We start from the raw sequence: 22,717 nt of genomic DNA, 5'->3' as shown, positions 1-22,717 counted from the left end.
CCTACTCATCCTTCAGATCTCTGCTTCATCCTTTCTTCCTCTGCAAAGCCCTTCTTGTCTCACTTGCACACCCAAAATATAAAGAACCATTCTGATGTGCTCCCATGGAACATTATATCATTTGTCATACTCATCATAACTAATGACGGTCAATCATAACTAATTACGATTATTTTCAGTAGCTATGTTCTGTAAGGTAGCCATGAACACTGAATTAGTAGATCCTGAACTGTCCCAGGAGAAATGCAGGGTTAAGTTCCTGTGCGTCTCTGGTCACAACATTGTCATCAATCAATACATAATTTTGTTTTATGTGTGTTTCTGTTTGAAGACACCTTATTTAATACGTATTATTGATTCATTAACATGGAATTCAGCAGCACTGTAACTCATGCCTGAACGAAGCTTACCCTAATGCATGTATTTTCTATGTAAGTACATCCCAACCCTCTTATATTTAAGAACACTAGATAGGACTTCAGTGCTACGCCTGAGGGCCATTTTAAATGATGAAGTCCCTGATAAAAAGTACAAACGTGTGAAACAACATGGCACTAAATAAACTGAGAAGGGACTGTATTTTACAACCTAAGAGCTAAAACAAGAATGCAGAGCACTGCCTTGTTCTAGCTCAATTGGGAATGTATATGTTGGACAACTTAATTTTTTTGCTGCTCTGCACATGTCTGTAAATGACCACAAAAGCCCTGTAACTACTAAAGATAAATTTTAGTGACAGTAGGTAAATTTGTAAATAGGGAATGCATGAATAATGAAGATGATTGTAGTTATTTAGTTTTTGCTTTCCCCATGACACTGTAACTCAGAGAGAGCAGAGGCTATGCCTCCTTATGTCTACTTTTTCTCCAATTGCTATGCCTGGCTCATGGTAGATGCTCAATAGATATCTGTTGAAAGAATGAATGAATAACAAGTGTATTAATAAATTTTCATGCTATTGTACTGTGGAAAATACAATGATAAATTAATTTTGGTTCCAGGATACTTACACAAGATAACAAGTGTACATACCTATGCTTACCAATAACTGTGGGGGTTTCAAAGATGTCTAGGAGTTTGGAAAAGTTGTGCCTCAAGGAGGTTAAATGTAATGAGGCTAGTTCTTGAAGTAAGTGGGACAATGAGGAAAGAAGGAATCTCTTTAGGGAGAATACATAGTATACGCAAAAGATACGTGGGCAAACATAGGTTGTGCAGAAGCCTGCAGGTGGGTAGAGCCTAAGAGAGACTCCACCTTGAGAAGCTATGGAAGAAAACGTACAAAAAGGAGGCTGAAGTAAGAATATGGAAGATAAAGCAGGCCCAGGTAGATTTGATTTTTATTTCATTAGATGTGATGAGCCACTGAAGGGTTTTGAGCTGGGGAGGGACAAACTGATATATAATAAAAAGTAAGCATGGAATGGACCCTTAGCTGGGCTTATGGAAATCCTATTAGAAAGCTTTTGTTCTTTTTTTTTAAAAGATATTATTTATTTATTTGTTTGAGAGCCAGAGAGAGCAAGAGAGAGCACAAGTGGTGGAAGGGGCAGAGGGAGAGGGAGAAGCAGACTCTCCGCTCAGTGGGGAGCCTGGGGCTCCATCCCAGGGTCTTGGGATCAATACCTGAGCCGAAGACAGATGCTTAACTGACTGAGCCACCCAGGCGCCCCAAAACTTTTGCTCTTCCTAAGAAGTATCAAGAAGCTCCATAGGATAGAGTTGGCCTTCAAGAAATGCAAAAAGATTTGGGAAAGGAATGAAGAGGAGAAGCAGGGACCAGCCAGAGGAAGCCCTAACCATAAATTTAATTCTGTGCCTGTTAGCATCACCAGAGTTCCATCTCCTCTGTGGAGTCTTCTGGTACACTGTACTCCAGTTCCAAATCTATAATAATCTTGACCTCCGCAATTTGCTTCAATCCCTACAGGACTCAATTTCTGTGTCTCTAAATGAAGAGAAATGGATGGTGCAAATTAGTACTACTGAAGACAGTTTTAGCATCCCTCATTAGAAATGAAGACTCTCAGGCCCCTCAGCCCACAATCACTGAATCAGAATCCTCATTTTAGTAAGATTCCCTGGCGCACCATATGCACACTGGTCTAGAGAGGCTTTTCCTTCTCTTTGGGGAACAAATATAGCCAATTCTCATTATTCACGGATTCCATATTTATGCATTTGCTTGTCCACTAAGATTTGCCTGTAACCCCCACATCAATATTCGCAGCCATTACAGATAGGCACAGAGCCGTGAAAAGTCCGAGTCACCCGATATACACATTCCCAGCTGAGATCAAACAAGGCAATGCTGGGTCTTCTTGTTTTGCTCCTCATACTGTAAACAAATGGTCTTTTTTGCCGTCTTTTAGTGCCAGGCTGTGGTTTGTTTGTTTGTTTTTGTGTTTTGCAGTGGTGATGTCCCTGTTTAAAATGGCCCCCAAGTGCAGTGCTGAAGTGCCCTCTGGTGTTTCTAACACAAGAAGAATGTAATATGCCTCCTAGAGAAAATATATGTGTAGGTAAGCTTCAGTCTGGCATGAATTATAGTGCTTTGGGCATGAGTTCAATGTTAACAAATCAACTATATATATATAACTATATATATAACTATATATAACTATATATATATATATATATATATATATATATAAAACTATATATATATAAAATAAGGTGTGTTTAAGCAGAAGCATACATCAAACAAGGTTATATATTCATTGTTTGATGAAAATGTTATGGTCGGAAGCTTGCAGGAACATAACCCTTTATTTCCCCTAAGAGCAATATTTCAATATTCACTAATTCCCTGCCCTGTGACCTTATAGAACATAACTACTGTGAATAACAAGAATCAGTATACCCCTACTGGTGAAGGTAAAGGTACAATCTGAATACAGGATAATAGAAAAGATATTATTTAAAACTGATGTCTTTCAGCAAACATTAAGAGACAAATAGAAAATTACCATTTCACAAAGAAACCTAAAACTTAGCTCCAATTCTAAATAGTCTATGAGGTCTGGAAATCCTCTGTTTCCTCTTAACTGCCATGAAGAGCCCCACTATCCAACAGCACTTTTGTGTTGTTTTGTCTTTGTTCGTTCCCCAGCTGGGGAGTTCCCAGGGAAATCTGAAACTTCCCTCCCCCCAAAACAGAGAGCCAGGAGAGATGCAAGAAAGTGGCGGTCCCTCCAGATGGGGAAGTTGTAGTTTCATAAGCAAAGGACTTACTAATTGGTAATTGGGTGCCTCAAGATGAGAGGATCCCTGTACCCGCTTGTTAGAATAACAGGGCTCGGTCACCTGTACTGTCCAGAGGGCATTGCTCAACAAGGCTGAATTCTTCCAAACGGTTCCCACTATGGGAATGGTGGGCACAACGTATAATACGGCACAGGGGAAGGGGTGAGGAGCCTGTGACTGCTGGGAGCCAGCTCCAGGGTCAACCAGCGGTCACGTCCTCTCCATGACCTCCTCCTACAGTTTTTAAGATAGCAAAAGAGACAACATTTGGCCCCTGCACCTTAGTTAGACTTGGTTTCTCTGAGAAGATGGAAGTCCCAGTGTTTTATTTCTCACATTCTCTCCTTTGAAGCTTAAGTCTGTTCCCTTATTAAATCCCCCCTCCAGCCTGACAAGTATCCCTCTCATTCTGGAAAGAGTATTAGCTTTTGGAGCTCTTAGACTAATGCATGGCTTAAATCCAAGCAGACTCTCAAGCTAACAATTCTCCTTCTTTCCCCCTTTCTTTTTCATTCCAGGGTTTCTTTTAGTGTTTATATAAGCTTTTTGTTTTGTTTCTTATTAAAAGATAAATTCCTACAACACAGTGAGGGTCTTTCCTTTTTTTTAGAGTCTCTGTTACTCCTTCCCTGTGCGTTTACAGCATCTGGGTAGGTGGCAAAGTGGCTTAAAATGACTCAAGAGCTCACGAGGAATTACTTGTGTCACTAATTATTGTCTATGGACTCAGACCCTGATTGCTCCTCTTCGTTCTGTCTCAGAGAAGCAAGTCTGAGTGTTGGGTCAGCAACCTTTCTGTGATTAAATATTCATGCACAAACACAAATGCACACAGGCAAGGCAATAAGAGGTGCCAAAAATAACAGCAGCATCTCTGTCCTGTGGAGCTTGCTGAAGCACAAGTAAAGAATGAACACAGATCAGAATTGCAGATCAAACATAATGTGAGCTGAGAATGCACTCACTGCGATGGGTTTCCTAACAACAGTGAATTCTCAGGAATATCTAAAGTCATTGTCATCCCACAATATCCACAGAACAAATGAAATAAAGCTCTTTGTGCCCCAGATCTTACAGGACAGGATGCATGATGACATAGGGAACACACACCGAGGGATGCCCGTGTTGGCATTGCATGCAGATGGGGAATACCATTTTCTCCCTGGTGAGACTGGAGGGGCCCATGTCTAATATAAAGCCTGGTGTGGTTCGTGACACATTTTAAGCACTCAGTAAATATTTATTACATAAATGGATGACCCGCAAAGATGCTAAGCGGACCAAAATCTCCTCCCTCCATGGAGTTAATCTGTAATAAATCAAGATGTTTACCTGAGAAGATAATCTACAGAGAGGCAGAGGGATCAACGGCGGTGCCAAATAACTAACACTGAGGATGTTAAAGATACTTCTGTTAATAATTTAGTTTCTGTTGCAAAAAGTAAGTTCAGGAATTGTTCTGGAATATTTCCTTATAGTTTGGTAAACATATCATGCCTTTTGGAGTCAGACCCACTTAGCTCTGCAATGTATTAAGTTATTCATTATATACAAATCACTTCATCTACCTTGTTACTTTTCTGTAAAATAGGGTAATAGCACCTACTTATTTAATTTGTTGAACTAAATAAATAAAATAATACACATGAAATTGCCTAACCTGTTACCTGACATATAGTCATTTTTCAAATGCTAGTTTCTTCCCTACTTGGCTTATACAACATCTGCCCTGTGTCAGGAACTGACATAGAATGTAGTGCTGAATAAAATATACACAACTCTTCCCTTGCAGAGCTTATAGCCTAGTCGGGGAGACAACCATTAACCAAATTATTATGATAGAAACTCTTGAAAATGCTGTGAAAGAAGAATGCAAAGAGGGATAGATTTTTGAGTGAGATGACTTACTCAGTGTTTGGAAGGAAGGTGAGGCCAGAGGTTTCTCTCTAAGGAAACCAGCTTAGGCTTGCAGTGCAAAGATCTAACAAAAGTTCCTTTGGCAGAAGTTGGGGAAGAGGGAGGAGACTCTTCCAGGATCTAGTATGATTTTGTAAAAGCCCAGAGTTGATGGGGCTTAGATTTTACTTATTTGAGAGAGAGAGAGACCCCAAGAGTGAGCATGAGTGGGGGGAGGGGCAGAGGGAAAGGGAGCAAGAATGTCAAGCAGACTCCTCATCCAGTGCAGAGCCCAACATCGAGCAGGGGCTCGACTCCATGACCCCAAGATCATGACCTGAGCCAAAACCAAGAGTCAGGCGCTCAGCCAACTGAGCTACCCAGGTGCCCCCAAAATTTTTTAAAATCTTGACTCAAAAGATTATAAATAACAGGGGCGCCTGGGTGGCTCAGTCGTTAAGTGTCTGCCTTTGGCTCAAGTCATGATCCCAGGGTCCTGGGATCGAGCCCCGTATTGGGCTCCCTGCTCGGCAGGGGGCCTGCTTCTCCCTCTCCCACTCCCCCTGCTTGTGTTCCCTCTCTCGCTGTGTCTCCCTCTGTCAAATAAATAAATAAAATCTTTAAAAAAAAAGATTATAAATAACAATCAGATATTTCTCACACTGTTTTTTAGTTCTCCTTTCCAAGGTCTGTATAAGAGATCACTCTCATATTAGTGAGAAAGGTGAAGTGACACAGAGCTCCCCCTACAACAATGTTCTGTGGGCATGACCTAATCATACTTCCTAGAGGAGACAGGACTCTATTCCTCATTTATAACTGAGATTCTTGATAGGGATATCAGTCAGCTACAAGTTTTCTTTTCTCAACTGTAATACAGAAAGAGGAGCTTCTTCTGTTACATAACAGAAATACTACAAAGGCACACACATGCAAGATATATGTTTATTATTTCCCAGAATACCTCATGCTTTTGATTTTTTTCCCCTTTTGTAACAGATAGAAATTACCTTCTTGAATGGAACTTTTCAGGCCTTGTGGGTTCCTGCTCAGGATCACTAGCAGACTTTCTCAAAGTCCATCATTTTCCACATTGTAACTTGGTAACAGGCCAAGAGTCTTGGCTTATGAGGTAGGAGTTTTCAAGTTTCTTGACACTATTTGTTCTATCATGTAATTAGGTTCTAAAACACTTGTAGTAAATGGAAAACTTGTTAAAGGCATTTTTTTAAACTGAAGAAAAGGGATTAATTATGTCCTTTTAATCTCACGATATCATAATCATTTCTTTTTTTTAAATGAAAGTTTTCTTTTTTTATTTTTAAAAGATTTTATTTATCTATTTGAGAGTGAGAGAACAAGAGAGAGCAGGAACAGTGGGGAGGGGAAGAAGGGAGAAGCAGACTCTCTGCTGGGCAGGGAGCCCAACATGGGGCTCAATCCCAGGACCCCAAGATCATGACCCGAGCCAAAGGCAGATGCTTAACCAACAGAGCCACCCAGGCATCCCATAGTTATTTCTCTCTTGATAGAAGCTTAATAACAAATGCTTGTTTTTTTAAGCTATAAGTGCAATTTTTTATTACAAGCCAAAAAGAAGAAATTGGGTGACAGGAACTGATGAAAACACACCCGAGTCTTAGGCAACTTGACGGAATGAACAAGTATGATTAAAATCTGTTATTTGAATAATTAAACATGAGATTGAAAAAGATGGCAAAAGAAACACAAAATCCAAACTACAACTGCAGAGGTGAATTAAATAGAGGCCCAAGTAGCTGTGAAGTAGCCTACCATACAAAGAAAACACCTATGCATAAAAAATATTTCCCTACAGACAGGCAGTAGGCAATGCTCTATAGAACTGTGGATTCTTGAAACAAAAATTGTGTTCCATAGTTATTAAGTGTTATATTTATGAGTTGTGGAAGATCACATGGGAAAAAATATCACTCTTTTCCTTTCAGAGTGTGATGCCTAAGGCTTCTATTTCCTCCTTGAACATAGCCTTGTGAACTGACTGTGATATGCAGATTTACTAACCAACACCTTCCCGACTCAAGGTGGGTCTAGGAAAGGCACTGCCAGTTTTGGCTTCTGTGACTTATACCATGCTTCCATGACCTACCAAAATCCTCTTCCTTAACTGGTGCATTAGTTGTTGTTGTTGTTGTTGTTGTTGTTGTTATTGTTGCATTAATGTCTTTAACAATTACAGTCCAGTCCTCTAAGATTTCGCTATAATCAATTTTTAATGTATTTTTTCTTGATGGTTATCTTTAAAAAGTTAATATAGGTCTATCCTGGGTTCTATGAATGAAGATCTTAGAACTAAGTACTGACACTTCATTTTTATGCCTTTATCAGTGTTGTGTTTGTAACTGTGTTGGGTTCAATTTGTATTATTTTTAACTGTCGTGAGCTAAGGAGAAATGGACAGGGATAGACTTAAGGCAAAAAAAAAAAGTGCTTTGGGGGGCCAAGTAAAAGCCAAATGCCATATGTTACTTATACTCATGAAGATTTCATAGTAATTTGAATAAAAAAGGAGGCAAGAAAATTGTATTACTATGTGGTATAAAGCAGTACAGACATGGTGAATTTCAAAGAATCAGTCCTGTAAGAGGAGTCAATGCATGTTGTAGGCAATAGTTTCAGCAAAAAGACTATTATACTAAGGTTGTTAATTTGAAGTTTTTTATATTTAATTTGTAAAATTCAAAAATAATTTATAAGAATTTTAAATTACATTTATGTATGTATACATATGGAGTTTTACTTAGGTCTGTACATTAAATAACATTATAATAAAAGTAATTTAAGTCGGCACTGGGATCAGAGAATTTGTCTTTCATAAACTGTCACTATTTTATTCAATTTTGATAAACCTGTTTCACATCAAACCTCACACCCATTGCTGGAATTATTCCATAGACAGGGCACTTGTAACTATTTGTTTTACTATTGGACAGCTCTGATGACTAGAAAGTTTAATTTCTATTGTTTGCTGATATTACATTTACTTTAAGTTCCAATCATTGGTAGTAGTTACATTTAAGAACATATCAATTCTGTTCTCTCTTTTGTGGGAACTTTAAGTTATAGGAGGATAACTATCATGTTTTTTCCAGAGTCTTGCTTTCACAAATATTTTTGAGAACTTACTTTGGCCAAAACATTCTGCATAGGGCGCCTGGGTGGCTCAGTTGGTTAAGCAACTGCCTTCGGCTCAGGTCATGATCCTGGAGTCCCTGGATTGAGTCCCGCATCGGGCTCCCTGCTTGGCGAGGAGTCTGCTTCTCCCTCTAACCCTCCCCCCCTCATGTACTCTTTCTCTCTCTCATTCTCGCTCTCTCAAATAGATAAATCTTTAAAAAAAAACAAAAAAACATTGTGCATAAGCCATGTTTTGCCTTTCCAGCTTAAACAGCTACACTCCTTCTAACCTTTTCTTGAAACATATTTCCCCCCTAATTACTGTAATTTATACAAACTCTAGCCATGTCCTTGTCACAATGTGGCACCGAAAAATAAACATATACAAAATGGAGAATTTTATTCAATTTCACCAATAATAAAGATAGGAATTATTAAACTCAACAATGTATTAAGCACTAATGGAGGCAGGTACAGAAGTAAATGGCACACTATTCTTGCCTTCCAAGAGTTTTGAATCTAGTTGAAAATAAAGATCATGAGTTTAGATAATATTAAATTATAAAAATAAGCATTGTAGGAGTTCAGATGATTCAGAAAACTGAGTTCTAGATCTTTACTGGATGTTTCTAGGTTCTAACTAGGGTTGTCTTGATAACTGCATTGGGTCTGAATATTACCAGTGTAAACAAGTACCAAATGCTTTGCCCAAAGTAGCATAAATATTGGTAGAGCCAAAATGGAACCCAGGTTTCTTGGTTCCTTGTCTAGTCCTTTCTCCACTCTTTACAGCACAGAGTAAATCTTTCCTTGAGATAGCAAATTAGTGATTAAGTCTGCAATTTTCCGAAAGGCCACTGGAAATAAAACTTGGCAAAATTCTAATTCTTGTGATTGCTCTCTGTTTAGCTTGCAACCAGTGAAGACTGAGTCGAATTTTCTTTTGATTTTTAGGAACAGCTCAGGCTCAAACGACAGCTTTAGTTAAAAAAAAAAAAAAAAAAAAAAAAAAAAGCTCTCTTAAGACAGGAAAAACACAGGAAGCCTGGAATGTAACCAGATAGGCTGTATTTCCGGAATCCTACCCTTAAGCAATATGTTGGGCTCCTTTTGCATATGCGCAGAAGGAAAAGTTGGGCGGGGAGTTCCGCTGCGTCGGGTCGCGCTCCGGGCAGGGATTGGTGGCACCAAGCGTGAGAGGCGGAACCGGAAGCGCCTGTGTTGTGAGGCTCAGCCTGTTCGCTCCCGGTGACTTTCCAGCGCTTTGCTTCTAGCAGTTGGTGCCGCTTTTGCAGAGGGTGCCATGGGGGAAGCGGAGAAGTTTCACTACATCTACAGTTGTGACCTGGACATCAACGTGCAGCTTAAGATGTAAGAGAATCGGGACAGTGACTGGGATTGTTGGGGCTTAGGGACGCTGAGCCGGGGGGGGGGGGGGGGGGGAAGATGGTTATTAATTAGCCTGAAGGCGGTCCTGGGGGCGGCTGGGAGGGCTGTAGCCAGCGAAGCGGAGGAGAACCGGAGCATAGAGAGGGGGGGCCTTGTGAAAGGATTGAGGACTAGGTCTCTGGGAGAAGGATAGCAGTAGGAATATGCCCTTAAGTTCCACGGTGTTTTACTTTCTTCAAAGCATTTTGCTGCTGGCAGCAACCTTTTGAAGGTTTTTACATTTTACAGATTAAGAAGTCAAGTCTCAGTAAAGTTGCCCTCCCGCCATTAATAGTTGGAAGATCTTTACTTTAGAACAGGCTGGCAGGTGGAATGGAGGCTACGGATATTACGGAGAACTGATCTGGTAGTTGAGAATAAGATGAGTACATGGATACAGTATTAGAATCACGGGAGGTGATGGAAGCTTAGGTTGAATCTTTGGGACAGTGTGGCTTTGTTTACCCAGGGAAGTTGGGAGTCAGTCAAAGATGAGGGTGCCAATTGGAAAGGGACTAGAAGATATGAGGAAAGGCCTTGCAGTAAGATCTTGGAGCATCACAGTTGAAGTAAAGGCCAAGAGCATGACATCTTGAGATGAGATTAATGGACTGGAGATTGGGGATGGGTAGGACTGAGTTGGAAATTATGTTCATTTTAAGGCAGTCTTATAGAAGTGTTTTCATATGTGAAAGCTATCACAGATTATGAATCATATCATCATTCATAATATGTTTAGTCAATATTCATCTAATGTGCCTCTGGCAGAGGGCTGCATACATGCAGTGAATACATTTTCTCAGTTGTCAGATGCACCTTTAAAGGATTGTTTTTATTTTCAGAAGTTACTTACTTCAGACTCTGACAAATCTTTTACTATCCATTTTGTGGTGATAGTAAAAATAGTATTTCAACAACCAAACTATACTTTTGTAAAATAATTTACACACCCATTTCAGAAAATTTCTACAGCATGTGGCACTAGATGCTTATATAGGACTGTATTACTGTCGTTTGGTAAAGGGCTCTCTTTCAGTTTCATTCCTCTCAGTATTTCTTGGACATATGAATGATTTTTTTTTTTGAAACTTTTGAACCTTAGAAGGAAAGAAGAAAAGTAAAAAACACTGGTCTGTCATTAACACACACACACACACATTGGGTATTTTGAGGCAAAGTGAAAGCGTAAATTAGAAGTTTGGCAAAATTCAGTACTTAACCATCTTTTAGCTTCTGAGACTGCCATTGTTGATCACTGGGGGCAGGAAGTATCAACTTAGAATCGTATAATGAGAGGGGCGCCTGGGTGGCTCAGATGGTTAAGCATCTGCCTTCAGCTCAGGTCATGATCTCCAGGTCCTGGGATCGAGCCCCATGTCGGGCTCCCAACTCAGCTGGGAATCTGCCTCTCCCTCTCCCTCTGCCTCTCCCCCTGCTTGTGCTCTCTCTGTCTCTCTCTCTGAAATGAATAAATAAAATCTTTAAAAAAAGAAAAGAATCATATAATGAGAGAATAATGAATTCTTTAATTCAATTTATTCTCCCCAGGCTTTTAGTTTATTGTGACAGTTTTAATAACAAGTTGCACTTTGATGTCTCTTTTCTTACACCGTAACCAGATATCAAACTTCCTGCAAGACATGGTCACTTTGGATGTGCTGAAGCAACTTGTCTGAGACTGGTACATCATTAGCCTACCCCTCTGATTCTGATCTTCCTGTATTGTGTCACTTATTTTGGTGATTGTTGGCATCATTCATCGAGTTGGTTAAGACAGGAAACTTTGAGTTCTGCACACACCCCTCTCTTACCTTCTTTCTTTGATCATTTACAAATTTTCTTGAATATACCTTCATATCTTTGATCCATGCCCCCTTTTTTACCCCACAACCCTGGCCTTAGTCTACCTTTTTCCTTTTTAATGTGGACTGAAAGTCTTCTAACTGCTTTCAGTCCTTCCTCTCCATTATGTTTTATACTCCTGCCAAAAGTACAAATCTGATTACATTACTCTCACTTCAAATAATTTAACAGATTTTTGAATGTTCACTTTGTGTCAGGCACTCTACTGAATATGGTGGCTACTAGCTTCATTTTCTACCTACTTTTCATTCTCATCTTTAGCTTCTTTACCCCATGAGCTTTATGCTTTAGCTATACCAAACAACTTGTAGTTTCCCAACACATACCTTCTCGCTTCTTTGCATCTGTATATAGTATTCTTTTTGTCTGGGACGACTCCCTACTGTTTTGGCTCTCATCACCCATATATTGTTTGGGCTCATTTCAGGCATCTATCTGGGATACTAAGCTCTTGGCTCCCAAGCAAGTTTACATGCTCCTGAGACATTTTGGTATGTCTTTCTATAGTAGGAAGGAAGGACATTAGCTTTGGCTTCTTTATTATTATTATTATTTTTTTGATTTTATTTATTTATTTTAGAGAGAGAGAGCACAAGCAGGGGAAGGGGCAGAGGAAGAAGCAGGCTCCCTACTGAGCAGGGAGCCTGACGTGGGGCTTGATCCCAGGACCCTGAGATCATGACCTGAGCCGAAGGCAGACTTCTAACCGAGCCACCCAGCCGCCCCACTTTGGCCTCTTTTGCCAGCTCTGTTACTTATTTTGTTATCTTGAATAATGACCTTGATCGCTGAGTGTCTGCTTCATTATTTATAAAATGAGAAAAGGGTGAAAAGTAAGAAAGAGTACATAAAATCCCTGGCACAATATTTGACATAATCTTGATGTCCAAGCGATGTTCCTACCTCTTTTTTAATGTCTTGTACATATCTTTTATGACTTATAACATTGTATTTTTTAATTTAAAGAACTGATCAGATAATATATCTACATAGTAACAAAATTGAAAGAGTAATAGAAAACATTCAATTAAAAGTAAGTGGAAGATTAAAAAAAAGTAAGTGGAAACAAAGACAACATTTTCTTGTAATGCTGTATTGTTTATCTTATCTTTCATTTTTGGTCCTCTGTGCCTGGTACAGTGAATGTATGTTGAATGAATACATGAATAAGTGCTCAGCTTGAAATTAATAAAGGGAAACTAAGGCCTGGAAAGCTGGTGATCTCTAGAAGGTAGATTAAGAGTTGGTGACAGGATTTAAAATTAAGTAAAAGCCTAAAATAGAGAAATATGTTGGTGAAGATTGGAAGGATCTTAGGCATGTTGGGACTTTAAGAGACCTTTATTAGATGTAAAAGTGACTTTAATTTTATATACAAGAAAATGTTGAGGTAGCGGAAGGTTACTGTGATACAACCATAAACTGTTCTTAGTATTTTCTGTGTATATGCTTAAAAAAATATGTCTAAACATTATTGTTCTTATGCCTCCAGAGGAAGTTTGGAAGGGAAGAGAGAACAGAAGAGTTATAAAGCTGTTCTAGAAGACCCAATGTTGAAGTTTTCAGGACTGTACCAAGAGACATGCTCTGACCTTTATGTTACTTGTCAAGTTTTTGCAGAAGGGAAGCCTCTGGCCTTGCCAGTGAGAACATCCTACAAAGCATTTAGTACAAGATGGAAGTAAGTTGTTGTCTTGCATATGGTGGGTTCCAGACTATTCTCCCATTTCTTTATAGATGTTGTAAGTATGATTTGGTAGGCATTACAGAGGAAATTTTTTAAAAAATTATATTTAATACCTATAAGCATTGATCTAGTAGTTTGTTTGTTTGTTTGTTTGTTTATTTATTTATTTAAGGTTTTATTTATTTATTTGACAGAGACACATTTAGAGAGGGAACATAAGCAGGGGGAGTGGGAGAGGGAGAAGCAGGCTCCCCGCAGAGCAGGGAGCCCAATGCGGGGCTCCATCTCAGGACCCTGGGATCATGACCTGAGCCAAAGGCAGATGCTTAACGACAGCCACCCAGGCGCCCTGATCCAGTAGTTTAAAGCAGCGACCTACCCAGATGGGATAAAGTATTATATATAGTAGTATTGTAAGTACTATTTAGGTAGAAGTGAATTTATGTTTGTATTCAGTATATTCACATATTTTTATAAGAACTTGACTGATTCACAAAATGACCCAAACCAAAAATACACGTGTAACATCTTTACATTTTTACCACTCTGTGCCCTGAACACGTGAACATTTCTGGATAATCTGAAATGTCCAGCTTGATATTTGGTGCTCAGATTTGATGAAATCTCTCAGACAACAGAAATATCTGTTGTCATCTGTTCTGATCAGATTTTTATTATTATTTTCAATATGAAACTAACTTTTTTCCTTAAAGTTCATGGTTTATTGAGCATGGTGCATTAGCAAACTGTTGTTGGGATGCAAGGTAAATATAATGAACATGAAGTTCCTGTTTTTCCAGAACACTTTTGTGGGTCCTGAATTTAAAGTCTTGTCTCTTTTTTTTTTTTTTAGATTTTATTTAGTTATTTGACAGAGAGAGAGACAGCGAGAGAGGGAACACAAGCAGGGAGAGTGGGAGAGGGAGAAGCAGGCCTCCCGCCAAGGAGGGAGCCCGATGTGGGACTCGATCCCAGGAGCCTGGGATCATGACTTGAGCTGAAGGCAGACTCTTAACGACTGAGCCACCCAGGCGCCCAGTCTTGTTCCTTCTTATTTGATAGATTATGTGGCACAGTTTTGTTGTTCCTTCAGTGACTGTTATTCAGCACCCTGGGAGGCTCAATGCAGGATACACAGGTTGTGTGCCTCTAAAGGGAAGAACTTACGCCCACAGTGTTAATGAAGACAGGGTGTGACCGATGGATTACCAGGTTGTGTTGTTGAGCGTACAACCCTATGTTTACCAGGTGTGGTCTAGTAGACTGGAAAGGATTTTTCAGAGAGCAGAATCCTGAGCCCTAGTGATCTGGCTACATTGAAACCAACTATTTTAATGGTGTAATTTCTTTAGTAGTCTCTTTGTGGATAGCTATAAACACATACAAACACACCCAAGTATGTATGTATAATATATATATACATATACACACACACACACACACACACTTGTTATTTTGGAAAATTTCAAACCTGTAAATATAGAGAGAATAATATAATGAACTTCCAAGGCCCTGTCACCTAGCTTCGGTAATTACTAACTCAAAGCCAGTTGTGTTTCATCTATCCCCATAGTTATTTTGAAGCAGATTCCAAATATGATATCATTTTAACTGTATTTCTGTGTATTTTTTAAAGAAAACTGTAGTACCATAATAACATCTAAAACAATGGACCAGGATTCCTTAATTGTATTGGGGTTTTTCTTAGAAGTTTTTTTTTGTTTTTAAGATTTTATTTATTTGTCGGGGTGGGGGAAGAGTGAGTGTACACAAGCGGGGGGAGTGTCAGGCAGAGGGAGAAGAAGCAGACTGCCTGCTGAGTGGGGAACCTGATGCGGGACTCAATCCCAGGACCCTGGGATCCTGACCTGAGCCGAAGGCAGACGCTTAACTACCTGAGCCACCCAGGCATCCCTGTATCAGGTTTTTAAAACTGGAATCAGGAGATCTGTACAAACCTGAAATTGTCTGCAGAATTTTGTATCTTGTGCATTTTTACAGGGACAGAACTCAAAGCTTTTGTTAGATTTTTTGAGGTGGTTTGTGACTTCAAAAAAGACTTAAAACTACAAATTTAGATCTAGACAGTCAACATTTATGGTGAATTCCACCTTTCTTGTAAGGGAAATTGTATGTATAGTGGTTTTGTTCCATGCCTTGGCAATAAAGAAAAAGCAAATTCCCAGTTACAGGGGGCAGAGGGTGCAGAGGGAAAAAGAGAAGCAGATTCCCTGCGAGTAGGGAGCCCAACTAGGGGCTCCATCCCAGGACTCTGGGATCATGACCTGAGCCCAAGGCAGACACTTAACTGACTGAGCCACACAGGTGCCAGGTGGATTTAGCTCAGTGAGAGTTGCGGGTGTGGGGAAGGGATGATGCATGGGGAGGGAGAGAACAAAATGATGTTCAGAATTCACAGCTTTTTGATGTCTTATCAGAACTTTCCATAATTTCTAGAATATCTAAGGTAGTTTCGAAACTATTTTATAGCTGCAGATTCATTTTCTTCGAAAGAACTCTTCTGCAAAAGTCTGGTATAAAGCAAGTTAAAGTATAGTTGCTTTGATTTTAAAAAGGTGTGGGGGCCATGGTTTTGGATGGCAGAAGGTTTGAGGCAGATGGTTGCTTGATCATAAGCATTGTCTTCTAGGCAAAGGACAGAATATAGAGGTAAGAATTTTCATAGGTCATTTTAGATATTGTTACAGATTTTTCTAACTTTAGCTTGTGTTAATTGATCTCTGTTTTTTTTCCTTGTCACAAGATGAAACTGCTTAGTATTTACCTTTTCAATTTGGCCCACTGTGTGGATAATAATTAAATAAATTTACTTATTTCCTCAAGCTTATCTGTACTGGAGAATGTCTTTTTTGAGCATACAATTTATTTTTTTTAAGAACTTGATAGAAGAAAAGAATTTAATGACTTTGATTCTCCTTTAAATTGGTAGTCATGTCTAATTTTCCTATAGGTCCTTGAATTTATATGATGGATATAAATGATTTGTCCTTTAAGTTTTTGAAAATTCTGTTCAATTTCTTAAAATGCAGATGTATTTGACCTAGACTGGGATATGACCCTTGGATAATAATTTTGAGTAAACAGAATAATTTTGAGTAAACAGAGAGAAACAGTTCTATGTGTCCGCTGGGTATTACTTTGTGTATTGTTTGCATAGTTTTCTTTTGGGATTTTAAAAGCCATCTGTTGTTTAAGGGAGTTGAAATTATCAAATAGATTCAGTGCGAAGTTTGAATGCAGAAGAAAATTTGCAGAGATGAATAGAGAATTTAAAAGAAGAGCTGTGCTGTCATGACTAAATTATTAAGAACAAAGATTCCTTAGTGAAGTGATATATACAAATACGCTTTAGAAGCATAAAAAAACTGATAGCTAAGCCTTATCAATATTAATGAAATAACTCGAAGAACAGAAAAATCTCACGTTAAAAATTGTCACGTCTGTCCAAAGCAGTCTGATAACTTCTTCATGTTATGAAGGTAGTGGATGGTCTACTTTGACCTCTAAGGTTTTGGTTGTTGTTTTCTGCTTTGTTGAGGTACTGTTGTATATTATAGGACAATATTATCCATTGCAGTTTTTTGAATAATTCTGAGTTTTTTTCTCTTTATAATATAAAACTGTGTTCTGGAGAAAGCTTATAGATAATCACAGTTTGGTTCAAAACAAGTTTGGTTCTGATAGGTTTGTGTTTTCCCAGATTTTTATGAGCCATTATTATATTCCTTGTGTCTTAGTGATACGTCTGAATTTCTTTTCTTTCTTTTTTTCTTTTAAAGATTTTATTTATTTATTTGAGTGAGAGAAAGAAAGAGAGCGAGAGCGAGAGCACGAGTGGGGCAGGGAGGGAGAGGCAGAGGGAGCAGGAGAAGCAGGCTCCCCGCTGAGCAGGGAGCCCGACGTGGGGCTCCATCTCAGGACCCTGGGATCATGACCTGAGCTGAAGGCAGACACTTAACCCACTGAGCCACCCAGGCGCCTCCTGAATTTCTTGATTAAAGAATTTACCAGTGTTAATTTCTGTAAGCTTGTTTTTCAAAAATTTTTTTCATGTGTTCTGTATTTAAACTTGAGGTTGCCTACATCAAAATTAAGGTAAGTGCCACATTTTTTGTAGTATTAACCTAATCTTTTGGGACATTTTCTCTGGGCAGATCTTATATGGTTAATTTAAAAGGAAGTTTATATACATACACACACACCACACACACACACATTTTATTTCCTTAGTGTTATGTTTTTGTTGACTTTGTTCCCATAGCTGGAATGAATGGCTGAAACTTCCGGTAAAGTACCCTGACCTGCCCAGGAATGCCCAGGTGGCCCTCACAGTATGGGATGTGTATGGACCAGGGAAGGCAGTGCCTGTGGGAGGAACAACAGTTTCACTCTTTGGAAAATATGGGTAAGCATTTTTGTCTTCTCTATAGGAGTGTTGGGAGAGCTTTTCTTTTTGGGAGAGCTTGAATAGTTTATACCCAGTCTGATTCTGTCTGTCGTAGGAAGTGAAAACCTATGTGGTACGTATGATTCCTTCATTCTTGAGACTGAATTTGACACATATTTCCTATGGGATATGCAGATAGATTAATTAAGAAACCTACTGTTAGTGATTGGTAATGTGATTTCTATTTAAAAATAGTCATTAGAAACTAGAATCTTGCTAGAAAAAGCAAGATGGCCCTTTGATGTATACTGTAACTTCATTGTTAATAGAATTTTTTTTGCTTTCTCAAAATAGTGACAGGACAATAAGTGGGGTTTGAAAGCACAAATTTGCTAATAATGATTATAATAGAAAGTTGTCAACTCAGTTTTTAAAAATTTACAGATAATAGAAGCTAAATGTAAAAAAAACAAAAGCATAATCCTGAAGGGTATTTTTTCTCTTTCCCAGAAGAATCACTACTTTTAGAGAATTGGTGATATATATATATTTTTTAATTTTATTTATTTGAGAGAGAGCAAGAGCACAGGCAGGGGTAGTGGCAGAGAGAGAGGGAGGAGCAGACACCCCGCTGAGCAGGGAGCCTGATATGACCTGAGCCCAAGGCAGACACCCAACTGACTGAGCCGCCCAGGCGCCCCAAGAATTGGTGATATTCTATTATTCTTTTCTGTGTTTATTAATTGGAATTTTCCACTAAAGAACATGGTCTTTTCTCAAGTATTGAGTTACCTTGGTATACAGTTCATGTAGGAAAGACAGGTGAATGTTCAATTTTTTTCCCCTTTACCAATTTTAAGAATGCGTTGGTGTCCTGGTAACTTGCGTATTTGATGATTGATTTTATTTTTCTTTTTGTTTTTAAGTTTTGTCATGAAATTTTAGTCTTAAACATTTCTGGAATGTTTCGATTAATTGCTGTCTTTAGTCTTAATAATCCTCAAAAACTCCCATTTTTGGTCATAAGAGTCCCTTCGAGCTGATCCCATGTTTTTTTGACAGTACTCCAGTAGTCATTGGTAGCTTCTTTGCTTTCTGGTGGACAAGCTATTTCAGGCTCATTAGGCAATTTTCCACCCCGGAACTGGAATCTCTGAAAGAAGCCCTAATTCTTTTCGGTGCAAAATCTAGGTATTATCGAACTTACTAGTTTTTGTCCATTTTAAAGTTGGAAAATTTTATCTCCTGAGTTAATTTTCACATCATTAAATGTAAATGAAGATGATCATATTTTGATATGTTCATTTACTACTTGTGTATATGTTTCTGTGAATTGCTTTTTGATGTCCTTTGCCAGTTTTTTTCAAAAATTGAAATATAATTCATGTGCCATGAAATTCTGTTTTTTTTTTTTTTTTTTTTGAGTTGTCATTTTTCTTATTAATGTATGGGGGTCTTTGTAGATTAATGAAATTAGCCTTTTGCATGTTACATGTTACAAGTACTGTTTTTCCTATTTGACTTTTTTTGAGTTAGTGTGTATTTCTTTGCTTGCCATTCATGCATCTTAAATTATCATGTTGAATTGATCAGCTTTTATTTTTATGGCCTGTGAATTTAATGTTTTAGAAAGTCCTTTTCTATTTTTTTTTTTAAAGATTTATTTATTTATTTGACAGAGAGAGACACAACGAGAGAGGGAACACAAGCAGGGGGAGTGGGAGAGGGAGAAGCAGGCTTCCGCCGAGCAGGGAGCCCGATGTGGGGCTCAATCCCAGCACCCTGGGATCATGACCTGAGCTGAAGGCAGACACTTAACCGACTGAGCCACCCAGGCGCCCCAGTCCTTTTCTGTTTTTAAAAAATATTTCTTCTTATGATTTCAGTCCTTTACATTTAAGTATTTGATTCATCTAAAATCACTTTTGTGAGGTGCACCTGGGTGGCGCAGTCAGTTAAGCATCCGACTCTTGGTTTCGGCTCAGGTCATGATCTCGGGGTCCTGAGATAGAGCCCTGAGTCGGGCTCCACACTCAGTGCAGAGTCTGCTTGAGATTCTCTCTCCCTCTGCCCCTCCCACTTGTGCTCTTGCTTGCACTGTCTCTCTCAAATAAATAAGTAAATCTTTAAAATTACTTTTGTGAAAGGAGTGATATATTGGGAATCAACTTAAAAAAAAACCCAACAAATGGCTAGTTATTTGTCTTGACACTATTAAATTAGCCATTGTTCTCAAATATTTTGAAGTGGTACCTTTATATATTCAATCATCATGTATTGAAGTCTAAGAGAAGCAGTGTTGTACATCATATGGTGGTGGTTAGGGATGCAGGATGTAGAACTAGGTTATCTAGGTTCACATCCTGACTCCTTTCATATCTGTGTACCCTTAGGCAAGTTATTTAATCTCCTTCTGCCTCAGTTTCCTCATCTGTAAAAGGATATAACAGTAGTATTTACAGAATAGTTTATGATGATAAATTACTGAAGACACATAGTTAACTTAATGAGTGTTTATTAAGTATTAGCTATCATTATTTCTGAGGTACTCTGTTAGTTTTGAATACTATTATATTATAAAATGTTTTAATACTAGATGGTGATGATCTTCCTTATTTGCTTTCTTTTTATAATTTCTCTGGATATTCTGTTTTGTTAGATAAATTTTATTATTTCCTCAAATAAGAAAGCTCATAGTTATTTTGTTAGGAAATCATATTGAAATATGTATGTTAATTAAGGAGAGAATTGACACCTTTGTAATATTGAATTTTTCCATCCAGGAATAGGGTGTGTTAGAAAGGTTTCAATTCATGAATAAAACCTAGATGTAATTTCATTTTGAATACCTTGGTTGCTTAGTAATATGAAGGTATTTTAGTTTAATGTAACTATTAGATATTTATTATTGAAATACATGCAAGAACAAATTTAGACATAGTCTGACACATTAGATATAATTTGGGTAAAATAGCATGTTACAGTAGAATGGACATATTATTAAATCAGTATTGTTCCTTTTCTAGAATGCTTGTTCCTTTTTCCTTTACTAGAGTGGGGTTTGCTTGCCACACAGAAGAAACATGGGCAACAGTTTATTACTCTTACTATATAGTTAGTGGTTAAATGTTCTTAAAAACAGTTAACAGATAGACCTCTTGGTTTTTCCTCTTGGTCTCTTTATAAGTGGTTTGCCTTCTGGAATAATCAGCCGGAGGTTCCCTCATAAAAGCACCTCTTTTAGTACACCTGTGCATTTTAGATGACCTTAGGATATAGTTTCAGGAGACACTGACTAGACAGTAAGTGTGAGACAGACGAAATTTCCACAGAAGTGGAGTGAAATGAACTGCTTAAAGCCAAACTCTTTCTCAGGTTAACATTTGTGACGCGGTTTGACTTGACTTTTGGCAAGATTTTGAAAAGTACATGAAGTCAGTAGTAATCAACCTATGAATAAGGAGCACCTGGTAAGCTCACTAGACAAGCATCTTCCTGTGTTCTCATTAAATTTGGTAAGAATGTGATGGGGCCCAAGAATCAGCATTTTTAGTAAGCATCCTGAGTGATTCTGCAGACCTATGGATCACAGCTTGCAAAACACTGCATTAACCTTTTCATAGTAGTGGACTTGTCAGACATAGGTTTGCAGTTTTCAGAATTTCTTCCTTGACTTCATCCCATTGCTCGCTTTATTTGTATTTCTGTATGAATCCTAGTAAAAGACAACTTCCTTTACTTCCTATCCAAACCATGCTGGAAATGGGCCTAAAGATAAATCAGTAGTATTTGTTCTAATTTATGAAGTAATTAAACCCCAGATATTTCCATGAAGGTAGTAGTAGCAATTAAGTGGGACTTAAATTCACTTCCGATATTAAGTAAATTAAGACTTTGAATCTTGGAGAGTCATCTGTTTTCTCTTAACTGGACAATAGGTTATGGTGTCCCTCCATGGCCTGAACACCTGAGATGTCAGATGCATGTGAAACATGTTGGAGAGCAGTACTGATTCTGTGACATTCCCTCGTTTAGAACAGGGTTTCTCAAATAGGAGTTGTTGACTTACTACTTTCAGAATTCCTGCCTTATCTCTGTACTAAGTATACTCTTACGTACTTGATTTTTTTTTATTTTATTATGTTATGTTAATCACCCTACATTACATCATTAGTTTTTGATGTAGTGTTCCATGATTCATTGTTTGCATATAACACCCAGTGCTCCATTCAGTGCCCTCTTTGATACCCATCACCAGGTTAACCCATCCCCCCACCCCCCTCCCCTCTAGAACCCTCAGTTTGTTTCTCAGAGTCCATAGTCTCCCATGTACTTGATTTTTTATTTGAACCAGCTCACTTCTTTTTTTACCTTTAATTTAGTTTGAAGCAAAAGCTTAATATCCCTAATATACATGGAAAGCAAGTATTATTTGACATTGATGGGTAACGATAAAATAAATACAATGAGAATAACTATGTTTTTAGGTTTTGGTAACTGAAGGAAAAAAACTGCAGTGGAATATAAATAATAGTAAATGTATTTGATTTGCAAAATACATAAACAATACCTACAGAGAAAGGCCTTTAATTAGAATGGTTCTTTTTGTGCCTAGTCAGATATTTAGCTCACTGTCACTTAATTGAAGGTAAAAGGTAAGGTTTTACATCAATATTTTCTTTGTTAATCAGTCCAACTCTTACATGGTTGTTCGTCATCAGTTAGCCGAATGATGACATCAGATTTTAGTAGAGGTTTCTGGATACTTTGAACAGTGGGGAAGGAATGCAGAAAAGCTGGATCATCTACTTCTAGGCCGGTGTTTATACTGACCTTCACCTCAGAAAAAAGAAGCATAAGAAATTTTATGAAATTAAAATAACTCATTTTTTCTCTGTGTGTCCTGGGGCCTTTTCTTGAGGGCACGAAGTGGGTTGCAGTGGCTACAAGCTCAGGCATCCCCTAGCACAGGACTGGACTTTGTGTGCCGCTTCTGGTACTGGTGCTCTGTGCGACTGGTCAGGATGTTCCTG

The 22,717-nt window shown here is 38.3% G+C and overlaps 1 protein-coding gene across 2 annotated transcripts in view; it reads left to right on the top strand.

The window, feature by feature from the left end:
• Positions 1–9,465: 9,465 nt before the first annotated feature.
• Positions 9,466–22,717, top strand: part of PIK3C3 (phosphatidylinositol 3-kinase catalytic subunit type 3) — a 142,645-nt gene continuing 129,393 nt past the window's right edge. The window contains exons 1-3 of one of the 2 annotated variants that reach the window (XM_032421464.1): positions 9,466–9,669; positions 13,082–13,270; positions 17,559–17,702. In XM_032421464.1, coding sequence (XP_032277355.1) covers positions 9,602–9,669; positions 13,082–13,270; positions 17,559–17,702 — 401 coding nt within the window. In that variant the 5' untranslated portion in view covers positions 9,466–9,601. The remainder of the gene's footprint in view (positions 9,670–13,081; positions 13,271–17,558; positions 17,703–22,717) is intronic. The other variant, XM_032421465.1, reaches the window with a different exon arrangement.

Source organism: Phoca vitulina, unplaced genomic scaffold (genome assembly GCF_004348235.1).
Source record: "Phoca vitulina isolate PV1807 unplaced genomic scaffold, GSC_HSeal_1.0 scaffold24, whole genome shotgun sequence".
Classification (NCBI taxonomy): Eukaryota; Metazoa; Chordata; class Mammalia; order Carnivora; family Phocidae; genus Phoca; species Phoca vitulina.
This window is presented reverse-complemented; position numbering and strand designations above follow the sequence as displayed.